The following is a 23,502-nucleotide window of genomic DNA, read 5'->3' on the forward strand; positions in this document are numbered from 1 at the left end:
ACAATGAAAAGGGTAGAAGCATAGAAAAGCATAGAAAAGTCACTGACTTTCGCCATTCCTTCTCGAAAAAAAACAAAAAAACATTGTGCGCTGCGCTTGCGTCAGACTGTTGCTGGCTGGACATGATTTAATAGCGAGTTATTAAAACCGCGATAATCAAACACGGTTTTAATGATAATTCATTTTTAAACGATATTACTAACCTTCAGCACATTTTATCACGGTTATCGATAAAACCGGTTATCGTCCCATCCCTAACCCAAGTATACATACATCTGGGCTCAAATTGTCCATTTCAGATTTATTTTCATCCATAGGATTACAATGAAGAAAGTGCCAGATGAGTCTACCGAGACTCATTTAATAACAACTATGTCAGCGGGTAACAGTAAAAACAACATGAGAACTGCCTTTAAATATTGCACACAGGATTATTCAACAAAACAGGTCACAGGTGAAGTCATACAGGAACACAGCTGTTATACATTGTATTTACAAAAAGAAAGAAACATTGTCAGGCAAATGCTAAGTTGGTACATTCCCCTTGCCTTTTTTATTTCAGGGGTAACACTGCCATATAAAAACAATCTCATGTGTTTTGTTACAAACATACACTATGTTCAGCCAAAATACACCTTGATTCAGAGAACAATGTCACACTTGTACTTTCCTAAAACAAAAGCGATTTACAAATCCAACTGGGTGACCGATGTCCATGACAAAAAACTGAGACCTACTTTCTCCCAGCCATGCAAACAATAATACACACAAGGTCAGAAAAGTGCTCCAATCTGATTACATTAAACTCAGTCTACCACAATGAGTGGGAAAGGCACCTCTCTAACTAACATGTCTGAGTTTGAAAGAAACTACTTCAATATAATGAACTATATTATTCACAGCAATGCAGAAAACGTTTGTTTAGCTTCACATAAAAATAAGAGACCATTTCATGAAGATGATTCATACCATGAGCGTTTAAAACCAACACAAATTATACAATTTTGGATAAGAAGAGAACATAATGGAAGAGCTAAATGATCTGTCTGATGCTTTCATCAAATTATGATTCAGGATTTCATTACATTTTTTAATGGATTTCATTTGCTAAATAGGCATAAATTTATTTTTTGTGTGTATAACAACTTGTTTCATATGATCAAGAAAGTGCAACTTAACCGTAAATGCACACTAATATTAGAAGGTCATCAAATGTAGTTTGTTTTTATTAACAAATTAATGACCATTTATTTTAATTTTAAATTTAGTGCTGCAGGGATGAAAGAAAACTCATAAAACGCCTAAAACTAGACTCTCGGGCTATTAGAGGAACGGTTCACACAAAAATGAAAATGTATAATAAAATACAAATTTCTGGAGTGAATGGGTGCCGTCAGAATGAAAGTTAAAAAGCACAACTCCAGTCCAACAATTAATGTCTTGTGAGGTAAAAAGCTGCATATTTGAGAAACAAATCCATTAAGAAGACGTTTTTAAACCAGTTCTTTGTTTATGACATTGCTTTATCAAGTGAAAAAGTCATCTTGTCTGAATCAGGAGAGAAATATGCACAGATCAAGCACTGTTTACTAAAGAAAACAGTTCAATACCATTCTAAACAAAAATTATGTGAGTGGTCAACAGGGCATGGGCTTTATAACTGGATAAAGCGTTATTATATTTTATTATCATTATTATATTTTTATCAGCTGTTTGGACTCTCATTCTGACGGCACCCATTCACTGCAGAGGATCCATTAGTGAGCTAATGCTAAACTTCTCTAAATCCGTTCTAATGAAGAAACAAACCCATCTACATCTTCAATGTACTGGGGGTGAGTACATTTTCAGCAAATTTTCATTTTGGGGTGTACTATTCCTTTAAGAGTCCACTATCCAACATAGTGTCAATTATAAATCTCAGTCAAACTGATAAAAACTCCAAACGCAACCATTATCTTAATAAATAACAGATCAGTCGCATGTAAAAATCAAACCCCACTTATCACAGCAGCAAATTAATAACTCCATCTAAATCAGACATAAAATAAAAGTGCGATGGTCCGATCTATGGCCCACTGTGAGGTTCAGGAGGATGAAGTGCAATCAGTGTACGTGGTGACCATGTTTCCCCTTCGCTGGGTCACCGTTCTGCAGTGCTGTTTGGCTGTGCCCTGAAACCTGCTCTCGGTCCTTTTTATGTGTCGGTCAAATGTAAACATCTTCTCCATGTCTTCAAACATGTCCTCAAAGACTCCACTACCAAAAGTACCCTGGGAGTGTCTCTTATGGCGGTTGTCAGCTTGCTGGTGTGCCCTGAAGTGCTCGTCAAAGTGCCTTTTTGAACGAGCTTGCCTGTTTTGGCTATAGATGTCAAAGTTTCTGAACATGTCGTCGAAGTTAAAATCAAAGGAATGAGGAGAACGCTGCTCTCCCCCTCTGTTCAAGTCTTCATTGCTTAATGTATTGTATCCTGATTGGTCATACTCCCGCCTTCTTTTCTCATCGGACAGCGTTTCATATGCTGCAGAACAAGTTAAAAATGTATGCATAACAGAGTGAACAATTTGAAGAATTTTTTTTTTTTTTAGGCTACATTTATTAGAACAAAAATAAAGGTTACTTACATATGATCATTGCTAATAATTCTTCTCTATTTATATACATTTTAAAATGTAATTTATTCCATTCATGGCAAAGACATTTATCATGCATTTCTATCTAAGTGCTGTTCCTGAGCAGACTCATGAATAGCTTTTTCCCTACAGCGGTTTCCTTACTGAATTCTCTGTATATTTACTGTACATTTGTAACATTGTAGACACTGTAAATTCTGTACTTACTGCACAACATATAAAATGTTTATAAATATTAAAATATATCAAATAAATGCAGCCATGGTGAGCATTAGTGACTAATTACCAAAATATGAACGGTTTGTAAATAACTACAAACTTATGACAGGTGCTCTATATAACCCACCTTCTGCAATCTCTCGAAATTTGGTTTCCGCATCGGGGCTCTTGTTCTTGTCGGGGTGATATTTCATGGCAAGCTTGTGAAAAGCTTTTTTGATCTGACGTTCGGAAGCATCTTTTGGCACCCCGAGGACGTCGTAGTAGTCCTTTCTGGCCAGTATGAGTTCTGTTATCATCAAAATGCAGACGGCGAACATCAGTGTTGACTGTGCCGTGGCCATACTTCTGGCTGTGTGATAACAGGGTGGAAGAGAGAGCAGGATTTTGTGAGATAAACTTGTCTAAAAACCAAACTAATTCATCGAGAAGATCCACACCTCTTTATTACAATTATTGTAATATAATAGAATGAATCTGTATACATTTCAGAAAAAATAAATAAATAAAAATGGATGATGCACCACGCCCCCTTTGCGGTTTTAAACATTATAATAAAATATTTAGATTACAAATTATATATACAAACCAATGTATATACAATATTATGTACATATTTGCAGTTTCTTTGACATTATAACGTTAATGTATTTTCTTTATATTGTTTGTGACATTATAAACCCCTAGCAATACGCCTTTCGAAACCAACTTTTATAAGACTGATGAACTCGATTAACGTTAGCCCGTTTGCTAACATGATGTCACATTACCAACAACAGATCCTTAGACATATTCACATTATTAAAACACGCCACATTATTTAAACAAATAATAATAAGACACTATATTTTAGCACTTGTACTCACTCCAGTTGACTGCACCGTTCAAAATGACCAAACCCGTCCGAAAGACACTGGTGTTTTTAATAGTTGGGCCGTACAACACGACTCGCAATTCTATTGGTCCAGCTCTTTACCACGTGATCTGCACACGAACCAGACACCAGAAAACTCACTGTTGCGTTGTATTTACGCAGAGTCTAATCTGTTTTAGAGTCATATTACAAATAGCAAATCAAAGCTTTCCAAACTAAACTCTAATTTCTGATATTATTTACACAGTGTCAAGGCAGATCTGTCACTTTTCGTCATGGCCACCGTAAACAGTTTAAAGATTCGTAATTTAAAAAAAAAAAAAGTGAAGTGATATTCAGCCAAGTATGGTGGCCCATACTCAGAATTTGTGCTCTGCATTTAACCCATCCGAGATGCACACACACAGAGCAGTGAACACACACACACACACACACACGGAGCAGTGGGCAGCCATTTATGCTGCGGCGCCCGGGGAGCAGTTGGGGGTTCGATGCCTTGCTCAAGGGCACCTAAGTCGTGGTATTGAGGGTGTACATGCACTCCCCCCACCCACAATTCCTGCCGGCCCGGGACTCGAACTCACAACCTTTCGATTGGGTGTCCGACTCTCTAACCATTAGGCCAGGACTTCCCTTAAGATACTTCCCTTTTAAGATATTAAAAGCCATAAACTTACTTATATCGACCTCCAAAATGATACATAATGGTAAAAATAAAGGCAATATCGTATTTTACTAATAAACACATGAATATTCAATATCTACTTTTAACTTGATATCTGTATTCCACGTTTATATTATCAATATTTGCCACAAATAATCGAAGGCTTGTTCCACAAATAAACAAATGTCCATGACAGACGTTTAGCAGAAACTGTTTTACCTGTAAAAAAAAAACAGTATTTACAGTATGTTAAAGAAATAAAGTAAAGAAATAGAGGAAGAAAAAATATTTTCTTAGTTTTGTAAAATAAAACACATTTACTGTAACCACTAGTGAGTCTATTTCAGCTAAAAAAAAAAAAAAATTCGGGAAGTCCAAGAATGAGGCTGATGTTTTGTTTTTGTTTGTTTGTTGTTTAAAGATTTATAAATACAGCCAAGATTAGGATTAGGATAAACAATGTTAAAAAAAATGTAAATGTCAATGATAAAAAGAGGGAAAACACATACACAGCTTTCTTATTCTTCTTAATATTGTTAAAATGTAATTGTAAAAACATAAATGTTAAAAAAGAAAAACACACACATATACAGCTTTTGTTATTTTTCTTACTTTTTTTTAGATATTGTTGAACTTCTGCATTTAAAAACAAGCTTATTTCCTATTATCTATTAGGAATAGCATATCATTTAAATAATATTCCTGATGATAAGACATGCCATAATTGAAAACTTGACAATAAAATTTTAAAAGATGAGCATGATGTGATCATTAATAAAACACAACAGAGATCTGACCAAAAACAAGCCGAATGCGGACAACTCCAAAAAGGTATAAAACTATAAAACTATGTTTCTGCATTTATCAATATAACAATTGAAAATATTTATAAATGAGTTGAATAGAAATTGATTTCATTTTTATTATTTAAATATTACAAATATTATTCCCAAATTGTAACTTTTAAATATATTTTATTCTTATTATTATCCAATAAATTAGATATTTAATTATTTATATTTACTTATTAAACTAGATGTTAAATATTAAAAAAATAATAATTACCTAATCATATTACATATTTATATGGCAGTTTCCAAATTTGATTCCAGATATGACAGGCCTATGATGACAACAGCTGCAAATCTTGCCCATGATGTCATTACGTTTCCCACAATGCCTCAGCAGCAAAACAACGCACGCGCTGTGCGCGTTTCTCAAGCGTCTCTCAAAGATGGCGGGCGTCCCTGATCCACTGGAAGATATGCTCTACTCCGAAGTGGACGAAAAAGCCGTCAGTGACCTCGTAGGCTCGTTGGAATCGCAGTTGGGTGGACAAAACAAGGCGGCCGGTCCTCAAGGCAACACTAGGAGACCCTCAAACGCGCTAAATCCACACTTGGGGAAATTGCTGCCCGCCCAAGTAGCAACAACACTGGAGCAGCAGCGACAGCCAGAGCGAAACCTGGAGGGAAACTCTCAAGAGAACGGTCCGGACAGGATACCGGCGTCTGGGGCTGTCCCGTCCACCGCGAACCTACCCAGCACCTCCGCGAATCCGGTTACAGCCGCGAACCGGTTGCAATATCATTCATCAAACCCATCAACTTGTTCAAGTGACGCAGCACCAACAGACTCTCACCCCAAAACAAACCACATCGCCTCTGCTGTCCAGTCGGTTCCCGCCAGAATACAGACTGTGAACGGAAGCAGTGGCATGTTAAACTCTTCTGTTATCGCTTCTGCTCCTGCTTCTGTAAACGGTATTGACATTGTTTCAGGTGTAGGTAATGTTAAAAGCAACATGTCTGCTCCTACTAGTACAAATACTGCTTTTTTGCCTGCTCAGCCCAACAGCACACTGCCACATGCAAATGTGTCACTAGATAGTCAAGCAAACCCCACCATTGCACTGCACAGGCCTCCTAACACCATCACAAGTGTCGTACACAACGGAGGTGACCCCAAAGTCTCAGGATTGCCTGTGCAGGGCACCGGGCTTGTGCCGTTCACAAACACAGAGCCCAAATCTGACCCTCAAAACCAGATTAAAGCCATCGTCCCGAACCAGCTCCCCGGAACCCCTGTTGGGTTGCACCCCAGCACGTCCGCTCAGATTATAGTGTCGTCCAGCCCGGTGGTGACCTCACTTCCTGTGGCAAGCACGCCCTCTGCCCTTGCAAAGCCAGCAGCGACTGCTCTCGTAGGACAACCAACGACCCTGTTGAGACCCGGTGCGCCCATCCAGGGGACGGTGACTGCGACACCCCTGCAGCGTCCAGGGGCTCCTACGACCCAGCTGATCGTCAGACCGCAGCAACAGACTACCATTCAGTTACCTCCGGGATTCACCATACCTCCAGGTAAAAGCTTAGGAAGCGATAAGGGGACCAGATGCCAAAAAGAGTTCACCCAAAAATTGAAATTTTGGCTTTATTTACAAACCTTAATGTTGTTCTGAACCCGAATGACTTTATTTCTTCTTCCGAACATAAAGAACTCATTTTTGAGGAATATTTTTGTCCATGTAATGAAAGTAAATAGGGTCCAAAACAAAATAACATTTGACCCTATTGACTTACATTGTGTGGATAAAAAGAAGTAAGCCATACAGGTTTGGAACAACATGAGTGTAGTAATGTTTTTACTTTTCCCAGCTATTTTAATTACTCCAATATGATTTGTTTATGAATTGTTTCCTGTGTTCTTGAGGTATGGTGCTGGTACGCACGGAGGCCGGTCAGCTGGCATTGGTTCCTCAGCAGGTCCTGGCCCAGGCCAAAGCTCAGAACCAAAATAAAGGCACCCTGTCACCAAGACCTGCTACACCCACTGCTGGAACCACTTTCAGAGTCACCACACCTGTTGCCCAGGTATGAGCAACACATTTAAAACTCTTGCTGCATGACAACACTCTGTTTTAGCAGTAAATAATAATTATATAAAGGAAGGCCATCTCTGTGACACTTTCAGTACATCTTTTTTTTCCATGCAGTGAAATTGAATGGTGATTGAGACGGTCTCTGTCTGCATATCTGCTACTTTTGTGTTCCACAAATGAAAGGAAGTGGTTCTCTTGTATTCTAAATCAACTTTAATGTAGTTGATATGACATTTGTTCTTAAAACCGTATGAAAGCTTTGTGCCGTGAAAAGGGTGAAATGTAAGTGATTTATCTGCAGACAGTCTCATCCTGATTTTACTGTCAAATCAAATGTGGTGCAGGTTGCATGACAGTAACAACAAACATCATCATTTCTCCAGTGGCTTGTAACCAAATATCTTATTTGATTTGCTTCAGATCAAATCTTCAAAGCTTCAGATTTGGTAACTAGCACTTAAATCAAGTATTTTCTGCTTTTTAAAATGCTTTTTTTGTCCTTTTTAAAGTTTAGAAGAACTTCCATTGAATAAAAAGATTCTTCGTCTATTTGAAGACTGTTGAAAAATTACTGTTTTGTCTGTTCTGCTTTAAAAATATTATGTGGGTTTGGAATGATGTAAAATTAATTTTTGGGTGAACTGTTTCTTAAATGTGGTGTTTATTGTATTATTTCAAGCTGAAAGTTTGGGGAAAACATTTCTTTTTGTCGTGGTGCACAAAACACTTGGCTTTTTTTTTGTAGCAGAAGACAGCAGTGGTAACGATTACCTCGGCTCAGAAGCCCACCACCACAGTCATTACAGCAGGGGCCCGTGTGCAGCCTGCGCCACAGACAGTTCTCAAGCCCTCTGTGACCCCTCCGAGTCCCATCAGCACCTCTGCTGCTGCCCCAGCTAACAGAGGCCCTGTCCTCTCTCAGGTAGTGCTACACTGTGTTCATTCATAATGGAAATGCCTATTAGTGGATATGGATTCTAATTCATTAGCTGTTGTCAAATAATGTCATTCCTCATTTAGGAAATGCAAGAGAATGTAAAGAAGTGCAAGAACTTCCTAGCAACACTCATCAAACTGGCATCCCATAATTCCCCCTCGCCGGAAACATCTCGGAATGTGAAGGCACTAGTGCAGGATCTGCTGGTAAGTTTGAGCTGTTTAGTATGTAATGATTGAGACACTTCAGTATTGCTTCATTGTCAACACAAGGTTTGATATAGTAGTGACAGTTAAAATGATAGTATTTCCTCTAGTGATATTCTCCTGCTAATCTGTAGATGTCAGCAACTGCAGGACTAAAAAAAACAAAAACAATTTTTTTTTTTGCCTGTTCAAAATTCCAGTGTAAATTGCCTAAGTATACAGTTATAATTGGTGTGTACATGCATTTATGTCACCTCTGAGCAGCATTACATCCCACTGCAAAAGTGCTTCTTCCCACCTTTACTGTGCAAATTTGGCATAATACTGGCTTTTTAGATATATTTTTTGCTATTAATCAACTTTTTTTTTTCCAAATAATTTGCTAGAAAGATATGAATTCACTCTTAATTTCCAGTGTGTTAAGTGTGACTTCATGGCTTAGTAGCAAATTAATTGTAGGAAAAAGTATACATTCTTGAAAAACCTCTAGCTCTGTAGCTTAGTTGATTTTTCTGCCATATTCTCAACAATGTTTAGTAAATCAAACAATCATGAATATTTAACTTTTATTTCAGAGCCCTCAATTGTTTTTTTTAAACTGGTTATTGAAAATTGTAGTACTTAAATTACATTTACATTTAGTCATTTAGCAGACGGTTTTATCCAAAGCGACCTACAAATGAGGACAATGGAAGCAATCAAAATCAACAAAAGATCAATGATATGCAAGTGCTATGACAAGTCTCAGCCTATTATATAATCATTTTTTATTATATAATACATAAAAGAAAACCGATAGAATAGATCAAGCTAGCGTTAGAGGCCTTTTTTTGCTTTTTGTTAATTGTATAATAAAAAGAAAACAGATTATAAAAAGAATAGAGAAGTTATTGTTATTTTTTTTCTTTTTAAAGAATACAAGCAGTAAATTAATAGAATGTCTAAAAAAGGCATTTAAAAAAGAATAGAATTAAAAACATGAAATAATCTTTTCATTAAGCATGTGTAATTTTATTTGAGATAACTGATGTGTATTTGTCCTTCTAAAATCTGCAAAGGATGCGAAAATCGAGCCTGAGGAGTTTACAAATCGCCTGCAGATGGAGCTGAAATCATCTCCTCAACCGTACCTGATCCCTTTTCTGAAGGTAGGACTCAAAAAAGCAGTTGTGCTTATTGTTCTTTATTACAGAAGCTTGAATAGAGAGTTTCAAAAAATGAAAATTCTATTATTCACACTCATGTCGTTCCAAAGCTTAATTATTTTGTGGAACACAAAAGAAGATATTTAAAAAGAAATGTTAGTTAATAGTTTCAATTCTCATTGACTTCCATTGTATGGACAAAAAATGCAATGACAGACAATGGATACTGAAACTGTTTGGTTATCAACAATTCTTCAAAATATCTACTTTTGTGTTCATCAGAAGACATGAAATAATACAGATTTGGAAAACATGAGTGTGACCAAATGATTTTTGGGTGGGCTATCCTTTCAAGGCACAATTTTTCTTTTGTGTTTTTTAAACCTGAAATCTGTCTCCCCTTCTCTTTGTACAGAAAAGCCTGCCTGCTCTGCGTCTGACTCTTCTGAACTCCCAGCAGTCTTTAACTCAGCTGTCTCAGACCTCTACTACATCCACCCCACTGACGGTGAACACCATTAAAGCTCCAGCGCCGAGCACACTGCCCACCTCCGTGTCTACCATCCGCCCGGCTGCTGCCCTGGCTCCCACTACCACCATGGTACTCCTGCTTTCCTGTGGTCTATTGTAGGCTTGGTCAATATATTATGTTTGAATATTCATAACATCTGTACAGTCTTCTGCCACTGAAATGATTATGAAAATTTGTATCATTTGAATGCATCTGTTTATTTGGCCATTAAGTTTACTCCGCTCATGTTATTAGATCAATTTTATGATCTAAGGCTCAGTTAGACATATTAGTGTCACTAATTCAAATATCAGCATAAAAAATAAGTTTGAATTTTCATATCCTCTGTGGTTTTGTTCTCCTCGGGCTGTTAAGAGGCCTGGGGTTCAGGCTACTCCGACACGGATGCCAGTGGTGATTACACAGACACTTCGTGCTCAAGGTAAGCTTTTGAGAGACTTAATAAGCTTAGAGTCCATTTTAAACCCACTAAAGGAAAGTTATTGAGTCTTAAGTGTTCCTTTTCTCATGCAAGAGTCCAATGGCCCTTCCCCAGTATAATTACAAGTTTTATTGCAGGTCCTGTTGGGACACCCTTGCAACTGAGGAGCCCCATGGGTGTGGCTGCTCAAGCGGCAGCCAATCAGAAACAGAAGCTGAATGACCCTGGGGGTGGGACTTTCAGGTTGGTGTTCTAAGAGTCCAGTAGGAGGCAGCGTTTCTCTAGAATTGTTAGTTGTTTTAATGGCAGTAGGGGGCATGACAGAATTTGAGAATGGGTGTGATGGAATGAAGTCATGTTCATGACTATTTATTAATATGGTGAAGAAAAATGTATCACTTTTAAAAGATATAAAAGTCCAGTAAGCTTTTCTTTAATAAATAAACACTGGCAGCTTCTCACTTATAAACATAAAAGACAACATTTGGTTTTAAAAAGAAAATAATCATAAAATAAATACAGTAATTAATAGTACTGCTGCTATAATAGTACTTCCTATTTTATATGCATTTATTTTTTACAGTAATTACAGTAATCTCACAGTAATTATAGTCCTGTGTAAATAACTTAATCCAGTATTGTAATAATATAATAATTTAATATTATATATGCTAATATTGTCTAAGTATATTACATAATATATATTAAGAATATTACAACTAAACTGAAAATCTAAGTAAACCTTTGGGTTGGGGGGGTGCTGATTGTTTCCTTTCTTATGCTTACACACACACACACACACACACACACACATATATATATATATATATATATATATATATATAACAAATGATATATAAATTTTTATATATTTGAGAATAAGTATATATCCATCATAATATACCTGTTTCATGCATGGTGAAGTTCTTCTTGTATCTCCTCCGTTTGTGTCTTCAGGGATGATGACGACATCAATGACGTGGCGTCCATGGCTGGTGTGAACCTAAATGAGGAGAACGCCCGTATCTTGGCTACGGGTTCGGAGCTGGTGGGCACTCAGATCCGTTCCTGTAAGGACGAGGCCTTCCTTCCTGCCAGCCTGCTCCACAAACGTCTCCTGGAGACTGGTACGCAATAACCCGCCACTGCAATACTCTCATCGGCAGTCTGGCAATGTGCTTGTCAGGATCAGTTTCTCCTGGCAGGTTTACAGTCATAAAGAGGTTTAGGCTGTACCGCCACTGTGTGGGCAGTTAATATTCTGTCTAATTACTGTATCAGTGTTGACTGACGTTGTTTGAGGGCGGATCTTTAAATGGGTGTGGGATTATGAATGGATTTAAACAAAAAGATGATGAAAGCTGGCCCGATGAGACAGGAAAGATGTGTCACTCTTTCTAAGCTTTATGATTCGGCTGCTTGTTTTAAATGCCACACAGAGAGAGAGCTTTTCAGATGATAGATCTTTTTGGCCAGTTTTACAGTCAGGCACATGAAAGAAATATACAAGGGATTTGAACACTAATACTTTGTACTACATGATTTTAAAATCAATGAGCCAATCAGTGGCCTAAATCCTTAACTGTTATCAGTCATAAAGAAGCACTGTATAATTAGGCTAGATTAATATTTCTTAATGTTAATTGCATTTTGGGCCAAATTATATATATTTATGCAATAATGCAGTTTTACTATTAGTATTTTTACTATTGCTGTTAATTCCTATCTATTTATACATGTACAAAATGACAAAGTTGGCAAAGCATTCTGTGCATTTACAATTTTTTTAAAATTTATTTTTTAAATGACTAGTTTACTTATTTTTAAAATTATTTTATAGTATTTATTATTATAGTATTTATTTCTATCTTTATATTTGGAATGACTCACCCTAAACTTAAAAAGCAGAGATTCAGAGATTGATGATGTTCCAGTCTTCTCTCCTTGATCTCCGCCTAAGACTAGGGCACTTTCTAGTGCACTTCCACTGGTCACTCCCTTGCTAAGTCAGGCTAATGAATGTTCTGTGTCCGAGTTTGAGGCCTCCTCAGGCTGCATATGAATACTTTGTAGGCCTTCTTCTGATGGCTCTCTGTTAGTTTGCTGTGTGCTGAAATGTGCGCTTGCCTCGGGCCTCTTCCCTGACAAGGTCACTTGCATACACTCTGAATGTCCCTGCCTAAACAAACAATGCACATTTCAAGGACTGGATGCCTTCGAATCTACATATGTATAGATGCTACATGTAAACAAATAGGATTTTCTGCATTTCAGAGTAAATGTGAGCACGCTTGCCCTCATAAGTCACAGTCATGCTAGTGGTGCTGAAGGTGATGCTGAAGTCTTCTAGATAGTTGCTGTGTGGTTCTTTGGGTATTCCGGAACACTCACTTGCTTGGTGACCAACACTAACAACTCAAGCATGAATGTTATGTTTTAAGTGTGATCTGTACAATGCTGGTTGCAACTGGCCACATTGATATAATCAAAAATGCTGTGTGTATATATATATATATATATATATATATATATATATACTTTAAAAAAAACTTAATATTGTGAAATGTAATTTATTTTTCTGATGGCTAAGCTGTCATTTTAATATAATTATTTGATGAAATCTTTCAAGAAATCTTTCTTATTATCAATGTAAAACAGTTGTGCTGCTTAAAGGCTTAGTTCACCCAAAAATGAAAATTGTCATTAATTACTCACCCTCATGTCATTCCAAACCGGTAAGACCGTTCATCTTCAGAATGCAAATGAAGATATTTTTGATGAAATCCAAGAGCTTTGTGACTTAAATGACAGCAACGCAACTGACATGTATAAGGCCCAGAAAGTTGGTAAGGACACCATTAAAATGGTCTATGTGACATCAGTGGTTCAAGTGTAATTTTTTGAAGCAGTATAATACTTTTTTGTGCACAAAGAAATAATGACTTTATTCAACAATTTCTTTTCCGTGTCAGTCTTTGGCTACGTTCACACTGCAGGGCTTAATGCTCAATTCCGATTTTTTGAAAAAATTTGATTTTTTTTGCAAGGCCGTTCACATTTTCAATTAAATGCGACTTTTGTGATCTCCTGTGTGAACGTGAAATGACCCAGAAGTGATCCGCATGCGCAGACGAGTACTCAACGGCCAACGACGTCACTCGTTGTTTGCGGAAGTAGCTAAACATGGATGTCAACAACAGTGTAGTCAACAGCGGAGCTCGTTTAGCAATATTAAAGTTATTTAAGCAGCATCGTCCGCCATGGTTGTTGTTTATCTTCTCATTCCTGCCTACTTCAACGCAGAATTATGACGTTTGTAGCGTGTCAATGACGTACGGGTCGGATACATGTGACCTGGCTGTTCAGACAGAGGTTGCATTTCAAAAGATCGGATACGTATCGGATTCAGGACCACATACCCAAGTGGCCTGGGTGGCATTTGAAAAGATCGGATCTGTGTCGTTCAGACTGTCATGAAAAGATCAGATACAGGTCGTATAGGGGCAAAAAAATCGGAATTGGGTCGTTTCAGCCTGCAGTGTGAACGTAGCCTTTGACACGCCTTCACGAGTTGAACCACTGATGTCACATTGACTATTTTAATGATTTCCCTGCTACCTTTCTAGGCCTTGAATGTGTCATTTACATTAATGTCTAGATATTTGATATTTCATCAAAAATATATTATCTTCTGTTATGAATATGAATGAAGGTCTTACGGGTTTGGAACAACACGAGGGTGAGTAATTAATTACCAAACTTCCATTTTTGAGTGAACTATCCCTTTTTTGTGGCATATTGCACAGTATTACTGATGTGTACTTCGTATGCAAGCTAAATATTACTCATAATTCCTTGGAAATAAAGATTAGTGGAAGTCTGCTGTCTTTTCTCCATTACTAAATAGGAAAAGGTGTATACCAACACAAAAAAGGGTCCGGAATCAAGACCAGACTCCCAAATTCTATACATGCAATCTGCAAACATACCGCACCAGCATCTCATTAATAATGATTAGTTAACCTTTGCATAAATCACTTTAAAGATGTCTTAAAGAGCACAAAGAAACAGGAGACTGTCATAGATGTGAAGCAGGTCTTTGGATCCCTCTCATCCAAAAAAGCGCCTTCCATTATTGTATTTAAGCAAACTCTTTCTCCCCCTGTGTGCTTGATTTAGCACACAGTGCATACCAATGAGTGCCTGCGGATATGTGCTATTACATGGAGCCCGGCTGTGGTTGTTATGCTGTCGCCAGGGGGGTGGAGTGTGTTAAAAATGTAAATCTTCCTCTGGGGGAGTTCTGTGTGTGTGTGTGTGTGTGTGTGTGTGTGAGATGATTTCAGCTTGATGGCTGGAGGAGGGAGCGGGGAGGAGGTGTGTTGCGCCACCTGCTGGATATGATGTGGAGAGAGTGATGGGAAGTGAGTGAGTGTGTGGGTGTGACAGATGCAAAGTGTGGCAGTGAAGTGTTTACTAGTTAAATTAGGTCATATCATGAGGTAGGTTTGAGAAGCAAAACAATAATTCTTGTCTCTTAATTGGTTTGGTGCTCCAGGCTCAGAGAACCGGTTTTCTTCACTTTTCCTCTACCTTCCTGAGCGACTTTAACACCAAACTTTGTGTTGTTTCAGCCAAGAAGTTCGGCGTGACGGAGATGTCAATGGAGACGGTCACTCTCATTTCTCACGCCACTCAGTCCAGGCTGCGCTCCGTCCTGGAGAAAGTCTCGGCTGTTGCACAACACCGTGTTGACTCCTGCAAAGTAAGAACCAATACTTGAGCCGAACCACAAACTGATTTTTCCCGCCAAACATTTCTCATTATACATCCTTTATCCTGAAAATGCAACTGTTAATGTTAACCCTAACCTGAGTCTTGATCATGGAAGATGCACTAATAAGAGTAGACCACACTAGTAAGACTTAAAAGGGTAAGACTTTTGTTGTACAGCATCCTACTAACTACTTCTAATTCCTATTTTAACTCCAAAGCAAAAATCAATCATCATTAGTTTTTTTTTAAACTGATTAGTTATTCTAACATGATTAAAGATGTGCTTTGGTGTTGATTATATAACTTGGAATTATGGACTGAAATATTATAAATATAATAATTGTGAAATATAAATCATTTAGAAATAATGGAATATATTTCAAAATGTGATTTATTTCTGTAATGACAAAGCAAAATTTTCAGCAGCCATTATTCCAGACTTCAGTCTCATATGATCCTTCAAAAATCTTTCTGATATTCTCATTTGGCTGTCAAGAAACAAACAAACCGTTGTGTTGCTTGACGTTTTTGTGGAAACCTTAAGAGATGCGTCAATCCTAAAATAATTCAGAAACCAAATTGTTATTGATCGTAATCGGTTGTAATTGTTAATGTGAAAAAGACAGATTTATTCGTTATTTAATTATCGTATCTTAAATGATCCTGGTTTTGTTAAACTTTTGTTAATCATAGACTGAAAGTAATGGAGCTTGAGGGAAAAAAAACTGTGGAAATCTAGACTTTCATTTTGTACTTAGAAGAAAAAAAATTACGCAAAGAGGATATGGTGTCATGTTGCTATTTGTTCCATTCTGATTTTGCAATAAACTGTTCAAAATGAGTAACTGGCACGGCTTTATGTAGTCAGCCTGTTGACATCAGCGAAAAACAAGCCCAACTTGATTGGAGACGGGAAAAGTAGGCCCTGTGAGTGAGGCGCAGCCTCAGCGTAAAAGAAAGCACGCAAGAAGAGATGAGAAGAGCAGTGCCGTTCCTGCTGCTAATAGGCTATAGCCTCAGAAGTGCATGAAAATATGTGGGTTTCTGTGTGTGTGTGTGTGTGTGTGTCTGTGTGCATCGCTTGGCTCCACTGTGCCTCACGCTGCTCTTTTACCTGCAACGCTAGAGAAACCATCGCAGGAAAAAAAGTCAGGGGTTGCCTCCCAGTAACACTGCGAAACACAGTTATTACATTAGCTCTGGGTGACCTACCAACTTCACTTTCATTTACGCACAAAAAAGGGAAAAAAGTGAAACTTTAGGCGAGCTGGAGAAAAAGTTTGTTCACTCTTATAACAACATAAAGGTGATGAACATGTTGATGATGCGTTTTGTTTTTACTTTCACCAGGATGAGGATCTGTACGAGCAGACGTCGGATGTGCGGACCCAGCTGAAGTTCTTTGAGCAGCTGGAGAAGATTGAGAAGCAGAGGAAAGATGACGAAGAACGGGAGCTGCTAATGAAAGCCGCGAAAGTAGGTTTGAGTGATGCGGGAGTGGCCGTCGGCGCCAGTCTGCCCATCAGCGCCTTGCCAGTGAACACTGGCTTTTCCCGCACGTGTTGGCCACTGTTTAAAAGAAACCGGTTGTGCTTTTAAGCCTTGGAGAGAAAAGGCAGTGTTATTAAGACACAAGATTGCACTTGGTCTGCTTCATACTGTAGCAAATTGCAGTAATGGCAAAGCCAGAGGGATTTATCCAGTCTCGAGTTGATTTGATTGTACTGTTGCCTGGACTGGAGTACATCAGGGGAAAGGAAATGAGTCTTCTTTTAGGGAGCGAGAGAGGATGTTTTAAATTTGCCTTGAAGTTGCTTTCTTTCTAACGAAGTGACACTATCTCACTCAGTGAGTTTGTTGGGGGGAAAAAAATTATGTTATATATAATGGATGAACCTTAAGGCATCACTACCTTTTTGGCACTAGTCAAGTGAATGCTGCTTATAAATTAATCAAGACTACATTACTTTTTTTAAAAACTGCTATGTAGGTAGACATGATGTTTAGTTCTGGGTTTTAAGCCATATTGGCAGGGATGGATTGGTAGGTATTTTTTGATACTAAATTTTCATATCTTAGATGTAAAGATTCACCGATATTAAAGTTCTGGCTGATACAGATACGGTAAGCCAGTAATTATTTTCAAATGATATGACTGATCAATGGATGATACCAAAATTCTGTACCATAAAAAAAAAAAATATATATATATATATATATATATATACAGTCATGGCCAAAAGTTTTGAGAATTACATAAATATTGGAAATTGGAAAAGTTGCTGCTTAAGTTTTTATAATAGCAATTTGCATATACTCCAGAATGTTATGAAGAGTGATCAGATGAATTGCATAGTCCTTCTTTGCCATGAAAATTTACTTAATCCCCAAAAAACCTTTCCACTGCATTTCATTGCTGTCATTAAAGGACCTGCTGAGATCATTTCAGTAATCGTCTTGTTAACTCAGGTGAGAATGTTGACGAGCACAAGGCTGGAGATCATTATGTCAGGCTGATTGGGTTAGAATGGCAGACTTGACATGTTAAAAGGAGGGTGATGCTTGAAATCATTGTTCTTCCATTGTTAACCATGGTGACCTGCAAAGAAACGCTTGTAGCCATCATTGCGTTGCATAAAAATGGCTTCACAGGCAAGGATATTGTGGCTACTAAGATTGCACCTAAATCAACAATTTATAGGATCATCAAGAACTTCAAGGAAAGAGGTTCAATTCTTGTAAAGAAGGCTTCAGGGCGTCCAAGAAAGTCCAGCAAGCGCCAGGATCGTCTCCTAAAGAGGATTCAGCTGCGGGATCGGAGTGCCACCAGTGCAGAGCTTGCTCAGGAATGGCAGCAGGCAGGTGTGAGCGCATCTGCACGCACAGTGAGGACAAGACTTTTGGAAGATGGCCTGGTGTCAAGAAGGGCAGCAAAGAAGCCACTTCTCTGCAAAAAATATATCAGGGACAGATTGATCTTCTGCAGAAAGTATAGTGAATGGACTGCTGAGGACTGGGGCAAAGTCATATTCTCCGATGAAGCCCCTTTCCGATTGTTTGAGGCATCTAGAAAAAGGCTTGTCCGGAGAAGAAAAGGTGAGCGCTACCATCAGTCCTGTGTCATGCCAACAGTAAAGCATCCTGACACCATTCATGTGTGGTGTTGCTTCTCATCCAAGGGAGTGGGCTCACTCACAATTCTGCCCAAAAACACAGCCATGAATAAAGAATGGTACCAAAACACCCTCCAACAGCAACTTCTTCCAACAATCCAACAACAGTTTGGTGAAGAACAATGTATTTTCCAGCACGATGGAGCACCGTGCCATAAGGCAAAAGTGATAACTAAGTGGCTCGGGGACCAGAATGTTGAAATTTTGGGTCCATGGCCTGGAAACTCCCCAGATCTTAATCCCATTGAGAACTTGTGGTCAATCCTCAAGAGGCGGGTGGACAAACAAAAACCCACTAATTCTGACAAACTCCAAGACGTTATTATGAAAGAATGGGTTGCTATCAGTCAGGATTTGGCCCAGAAGTTGATTGAAAGCATGCCCAGTCGAATTGCAGAGGTCCTGAAAAAGAAGGGCCAACACTGCAAATACCGACTCTTTGCATAAATGTCATGTAATTGTCGATAAAAGCCTTTGAAACGTATGAAGTGCTTGTAATTATATTTCAGTACATCACAGAAACAACTGAAACAAAGATCTAAAAGCAGCAAACTTTTTGAAAACTAATATTTATGTAATTCTCAAAACATTTGGCCACGACTGTATATATATATATATATATATATATATATATAAATAACAACTGCAAAAAACTAAATTTGGTCATTTTAGATACTACAAGTCAATTTAGATATCACAATGTTATAATGTACAGAATGAAAAATCTATATTTGTTTTGAGAATTGGGAAAAAATTTACTTGGAGGATAAAAGGATTAGATTATAGCGTTATAACAAAGAAATTAGCATGAATAATTAAATACCCATCACACAAAAAGTTTAATATCAGCTGATAATAAATGTACAGTCAATTTTTGAGTGGAAAATCTAAGTTATTTTCTGTGGTAATCAACTATATCACAGATACTGCCAATACAATTTGTCCTGAACAAATCCCATCTCTCTTAGTCTGTTCAGGAAGTTCATATTACTAGATATGTTCTGGCAAATAACCGATAATTGTCCGATATTAAAATTATATATATAAAAATTAATTGTTTTCCTTGCTAAAGGTGAGACATTGCAACATTTGTATTGTACAGTATCAAAAATGTATATTCATTTCGAGATTTACACTAAGATTACATTTTACATTGATTTTAATTAATTAGAAATTATTAGATTAATTTCAGGGGGTATAAGATTAAATGTACAAATATGAAGTAGGAACTGAGAATAAACCAATAATTAATAACAAAATTGGTCGATACCATTCAATTCAAATTTTTTACAAATAATATCTGTAATATCGGCCAATACTTAATGTACACATTTTTGGGGGCCGATACTTGCTTTGAAACCAGAACATTAAGGGGTTTATTATTTTTATTTATTTTTTTACTGTTATTTGAGTTAACCAAAACCAATTAAATCCCATCTCTATAAATAAATCTGTTCAGAAACGAAATTGCATATTACTTCCATCTCAGTTCCTAACTATTTCATTTGTGACAGTGGCACTTGAGACTGCATATAGATTCCAAAGCAGCAACAAACGGCTAGTAGCAACTTCCCAGCATGCATTGCTCTCCCTTGAAGTTTCACTCCTTTAGATACAGTGGGGGTGTGACAGTTCCCCACAGGAATAGGACATGGCAACATGAAAGCAGAGGTAATTAGTTGACTTAAACGACAAAAGCTGATGATGACGCCGACGACGTCCCGCTCCAGAGTGACTCCCAGTGCACCACCGTCCCTATTCTAATTAATGCAGTCCGCTAATTGAGATGTCAGCCAGAAGATAATTGTTCTTATATTTTCTGTTGCTGGACTCACATAAATACTGTTTGGGAATAGACTTGACCCATTTACAATTAGTTTGTCATCATGGTAAAACTATTGTCGCGCTTAATGTTTTCTTAATGTACAGCAAAATTTTAGGTGAAGGGATGGTATTTTTTGTCCTTATTCTCTAGTAATCCGTGTTGTTTCATATTTGTAATCTGACATTTTTCCTGTGAAACAAATTTGAACTATTTTCAGCAAAGAAAACATAAAATCAATTTGGAATAGCATATTAGTAAATAATGACAGTATATAAATTTTTGGATTAACTGTTTTTTTTTTATGTTTGTTACCTTTTGATTGTTTTCTGAATGGATATTTCTGCTCTAATTTGGGTCATCTAAATTCTGGCTCTAATTTAAACCAGACAATTAGTTCTAATGTTTTTCTTTGCTTGCAGAGTCGCTCAAGGCAGGAGGATCCTGAACAGGCTCGGCTTAAACAGAAAGCTAAAGAGGTGAGCTTTATGGAAGACTATTTAATAGTACTAATAAAAGTGCTCGACATACATTTTTCATGATTACACCATTGCTATGACTTTGACATCATTTAGTCTGACATTGAGACAAATGGTCTCATACGTTTCCTAACTAGTTTATTACCGCATGGCGGGGGGAAGTCATCATTTTGCTCAGATGTCACACCGCCCTGCTGCCATCATGAGTCTAATATGGGCTAATCTTTGGCTTGTGGGGGGCATGACATGTCTGAGTACTAGAGATTTTTCATCAGGTTTAATGGCAATGAAAGCAAAATGACTTCATTTTGTGAAAGAAACGGCAGGTATTTTGAAGAATAGTTGCTGTTTTCTATTCAGGAAGAATGGATGTGGACTGGTGCTGTCAATTTTCAAACTAGATACCAAAAATTATTTATATATGTGCTATATTTCAAGTTTTAAGAAGTAAAACAATAGCTTTGTTTCTGAAGCCTGAAAGCTCTAATCCACAATTGTTGTTTTTGCATGATCAAGTGTGACTAGAAAAAAATTCCCTTTTGTGACTTTGCATATACATTAGATTTATTTTTTAAAGAAGTGACCTGTTTCAACTTGGATTACTTGGGCAAAAAAAGAGTCATCATTAGCACAGTGAACAGCTTTGAGGCTGTTATTTTCATTAAATGCCAAACAGGAACTAACAATTTTGGATACAGGAATTGGCCCATTTTTAGAAAAAAAAACCCACACATTCCTCTGTTGTCATTTCCCCTCCGTTCTGTAAATAAGCAGTTTACACACCATATGTCGCTATGTCACCGTATGTCTCTGTTTGTACTCACAACCACTGTTAGATCTCATCTGTCAAAAAGGATCTTTTCTGAATCCCAGCGATCATTCGAAGCATGTTTTATTCAAATCTAGAGCCGCAGAGCCCATTGTCTCTCTGTTGCTGTGGATATAATGTTTGTTTCAGCACTCTGTTGTTTTTCTTACCTGGGGGCATATCGTTATGGAGAAAGAGAGAAACACTTCTTGAAGCTTCTTTGGTCTTGCTGCATCTCCTTTTTGCAGATCACAGTATAGCTAACTAGACTAGTAAAGAGAAACGCTGGACAGCACAGTTCTATATATTTATTTACATGGTTCACCTCAAAGCAAAATGGCAGCTCCTCCACTTTGTTGAAAACCTGTGTTAAAGCCTAGACAGCTGCCTCTGAACCTCTGTCTCTGATTTCTTACCTTGATCTTACTGAAACAAAAAGTTGGAGTGGAACATGTCAAAAGGGTCAAGTACTTTTTTATATATAGGAGATTTTTAGGGATTCAGAAAATATCTTTTATTCCAGTTAAGCTAGCAGTATTTTTTCAGGCAGCAATGTGTGTGTAATTTTATATATAATCAAAAATTTTGTTATATAATTTTAATATATATTTTTCTTTTTTTTGCTTATATATATATATATATATATATATATATGACAGTATTTCGATTTTTCATTAAACATTCTACAAATTAAATATTAATGCAAAAAATGTAAATATATTTGGACATCATGTAAATATTTATAATTTTATAATATATAAGTGTGTGTGTGTGTGTCAAAAAAATTATTTCTAATAAAAATATTTTTGCTTAATTTGTGTTTTACATTATACAGCTGTAAGCCCACACACACTTACTATATATATATATATATATGTGTGTGTATATGTATATATATATATATACATACACACACACACACAATGTTAACGGCAGACATTTTTTTTTACTTTTTGTTAAACGTTTTTCAAAATGTATTTACAAATTAAGCTAAACTTTTTCTTAACGTTTTCAATAATCACTTTTATTTATATAACTATAGTGTATTTTAGAATTGTAAAGTTTTAAACACCCATGGAGGTGGGTTTTTTTTATGGAGGTGTTATTTTAACCGTACAGATTGTTTGTTGATTCAGTTAACAAAACAAACCAATCAACATCTTCATTTAGCGCCCAAGATTTTCATAACTTTACGTGTTATACACACATTCTGATACTAGTGGGATGTGAAAAGAGTTTTTGGAAACTTGCTCTTCTGTCTTGTGTTCTTGGCTCATTATCAAGGGTTTACGCCTTGTGCTTCACCTTGTTAATAAGGAGCTCTGGAAGGTGATAGATCCCCCGAACACCCCAGAGCTCAAAACTGCCACTCACTCGCAGAAAGAGCTCAGCAGCTGATATTCAGCATATCAAAGACTCCCAGAATCATGCTAGAATTAGGATCAGGAATCGTGTTTCGTGTTTTCTCACATCCTTGACTTCATCCAGTACCCTAACTGAACCGCTACACTCGGCATCAACCTGTGCAGTTATTAAGGTGTTTCTCTCAGGCGAGTCATTCTGGTGGGCCGGACTGCAGATAAGGATCAAGAGAGATGGAGAGCAGTGCTGGCAGGCTCACTCTCTCTGCCTTTCTCTCTTGCGCCTGACCTTTTTAAATGATTATAGACCAGTGGTTCCCAAACTTTTCCATTCCACGACCCACCTAGACAAGTGTAATATATTTCACGACCCACCAAAATATTAAAAAAAAAAAAAAAACAACGAGTGAAATTACTTTAAACCTAATCTTACTTAAAATTTTTATGACAGAAATTAAGTATTTAAGAAAAATAACCATTTTATTTTAGAGTACAACTGAAAATTTCACTACAAATTTACAAGTTTTAATTTTTGTTTACTGGCGTTAAAATATGTAGTGTCCATAAA

At 37.2% G+C, this 23,502-nt stretch overlaps 2 protein-coding genes across 3 annotated transcripts in view; one reads left to right on the plus strand and one right to left on the minus strand.

Moving 5' to 3' along the window:
• Positions 1–281: 281 nt before the first annotated feature.
• Positions 282–3,847, minus strand: dnajb9a (DnaJ heat shock protein family (Hsp40) member B9a). Of its 2 annotated transcripts, none has more exons than XM_059536124.1 (3): positions 3,712–3,847; positions 2,983–3,207; positions 282–2,524 (listed from the first exon to the last, which is right to left on the minus strand). In XM_059536124.1, exons 2-3 carry the CDS (start codon positions 3,197–3,199, stop codon positions 2,088–2,090), a joined length of 654 nt encoding a protein of 217 aa, XP_059392107.1. In that variant the 5' UTR covers positions 3,200–3,207; positions 3,712–3,847; the 3' UTR covers positions 282–2,087. The 2 variants fall into 2 exon arrangements, with proteins under 2 accessions (XP_059392107.1, XP_059392108.1); XM_059536125.1 differs by having other exon boundaries at positions 3,722–3,821.
• A 1,657-nt stretch (positions 3,848–5,504) lies between these two features.
• The window catches only part of LOC132125106 (transcription initiation factor TFIID subunit 4-like), a 45,223-nt gene continuing 27,225 nt past the window's right edge, over positions 5,505–23,502 (plus strand). The window contains exons 1-12 of the mRNA XM_059536332.1: positions 5,505–6,756; positions 7,106–7,266; positions 8,020–8,196; positions 8,295–8,417; positions 9,476–9,565; positions 9,978–10,162; positions 10,439–10,515; positions 10,653–10,758; positions 11,473–11,642; positions 15,150–15,280; positions 16,642–16,767; positions 20,709–20,765. Of these exons, the coding sequence (XP_059392315.1) occupies positions 5,547–6,756; positions 7,106–7,266; positions 8,020–8,196; positions 8,295–8,417; positions 9,476–9,565; positions 9,978–10,162; positions 10,439–10,515; positions 10,653–10,758; positions 11,473–11,642; positions 15,150–15,280; positions 16,642–16,767; positions 20,709–20,765 (2,613 nt within the window). The 5' untranslated portion in view covers positions 5,505–5,546. The remainder of the gene's footprint in view (positions 6,757–7,105; positions 7,267–8,019; positions 8,197–8,294; positions 8,418–9,475; positions 9,566–9,977; positions 10,163–10,438; positions 10,516–10,652; positions 10,759–11,472; positions 11,643–15,149; positions 15,281–16,641; positions 16,768–20,708; positions 20,766–23,502) is intronic.

Source organism: Carassius carassius, chromosome 43, assembly GCF_963082965.1.
Source record: "Carassius carassius chromosome 43, fCarCar2.1, whole genome shotgun sequence".
Taxonomy (NCBI): domain Eukaryota; kingdom Metazoa; phylum Chordata; class Actinopteri; order Cypriniformes; family Cyprinidae; genus Carassius; species Carassius carassius.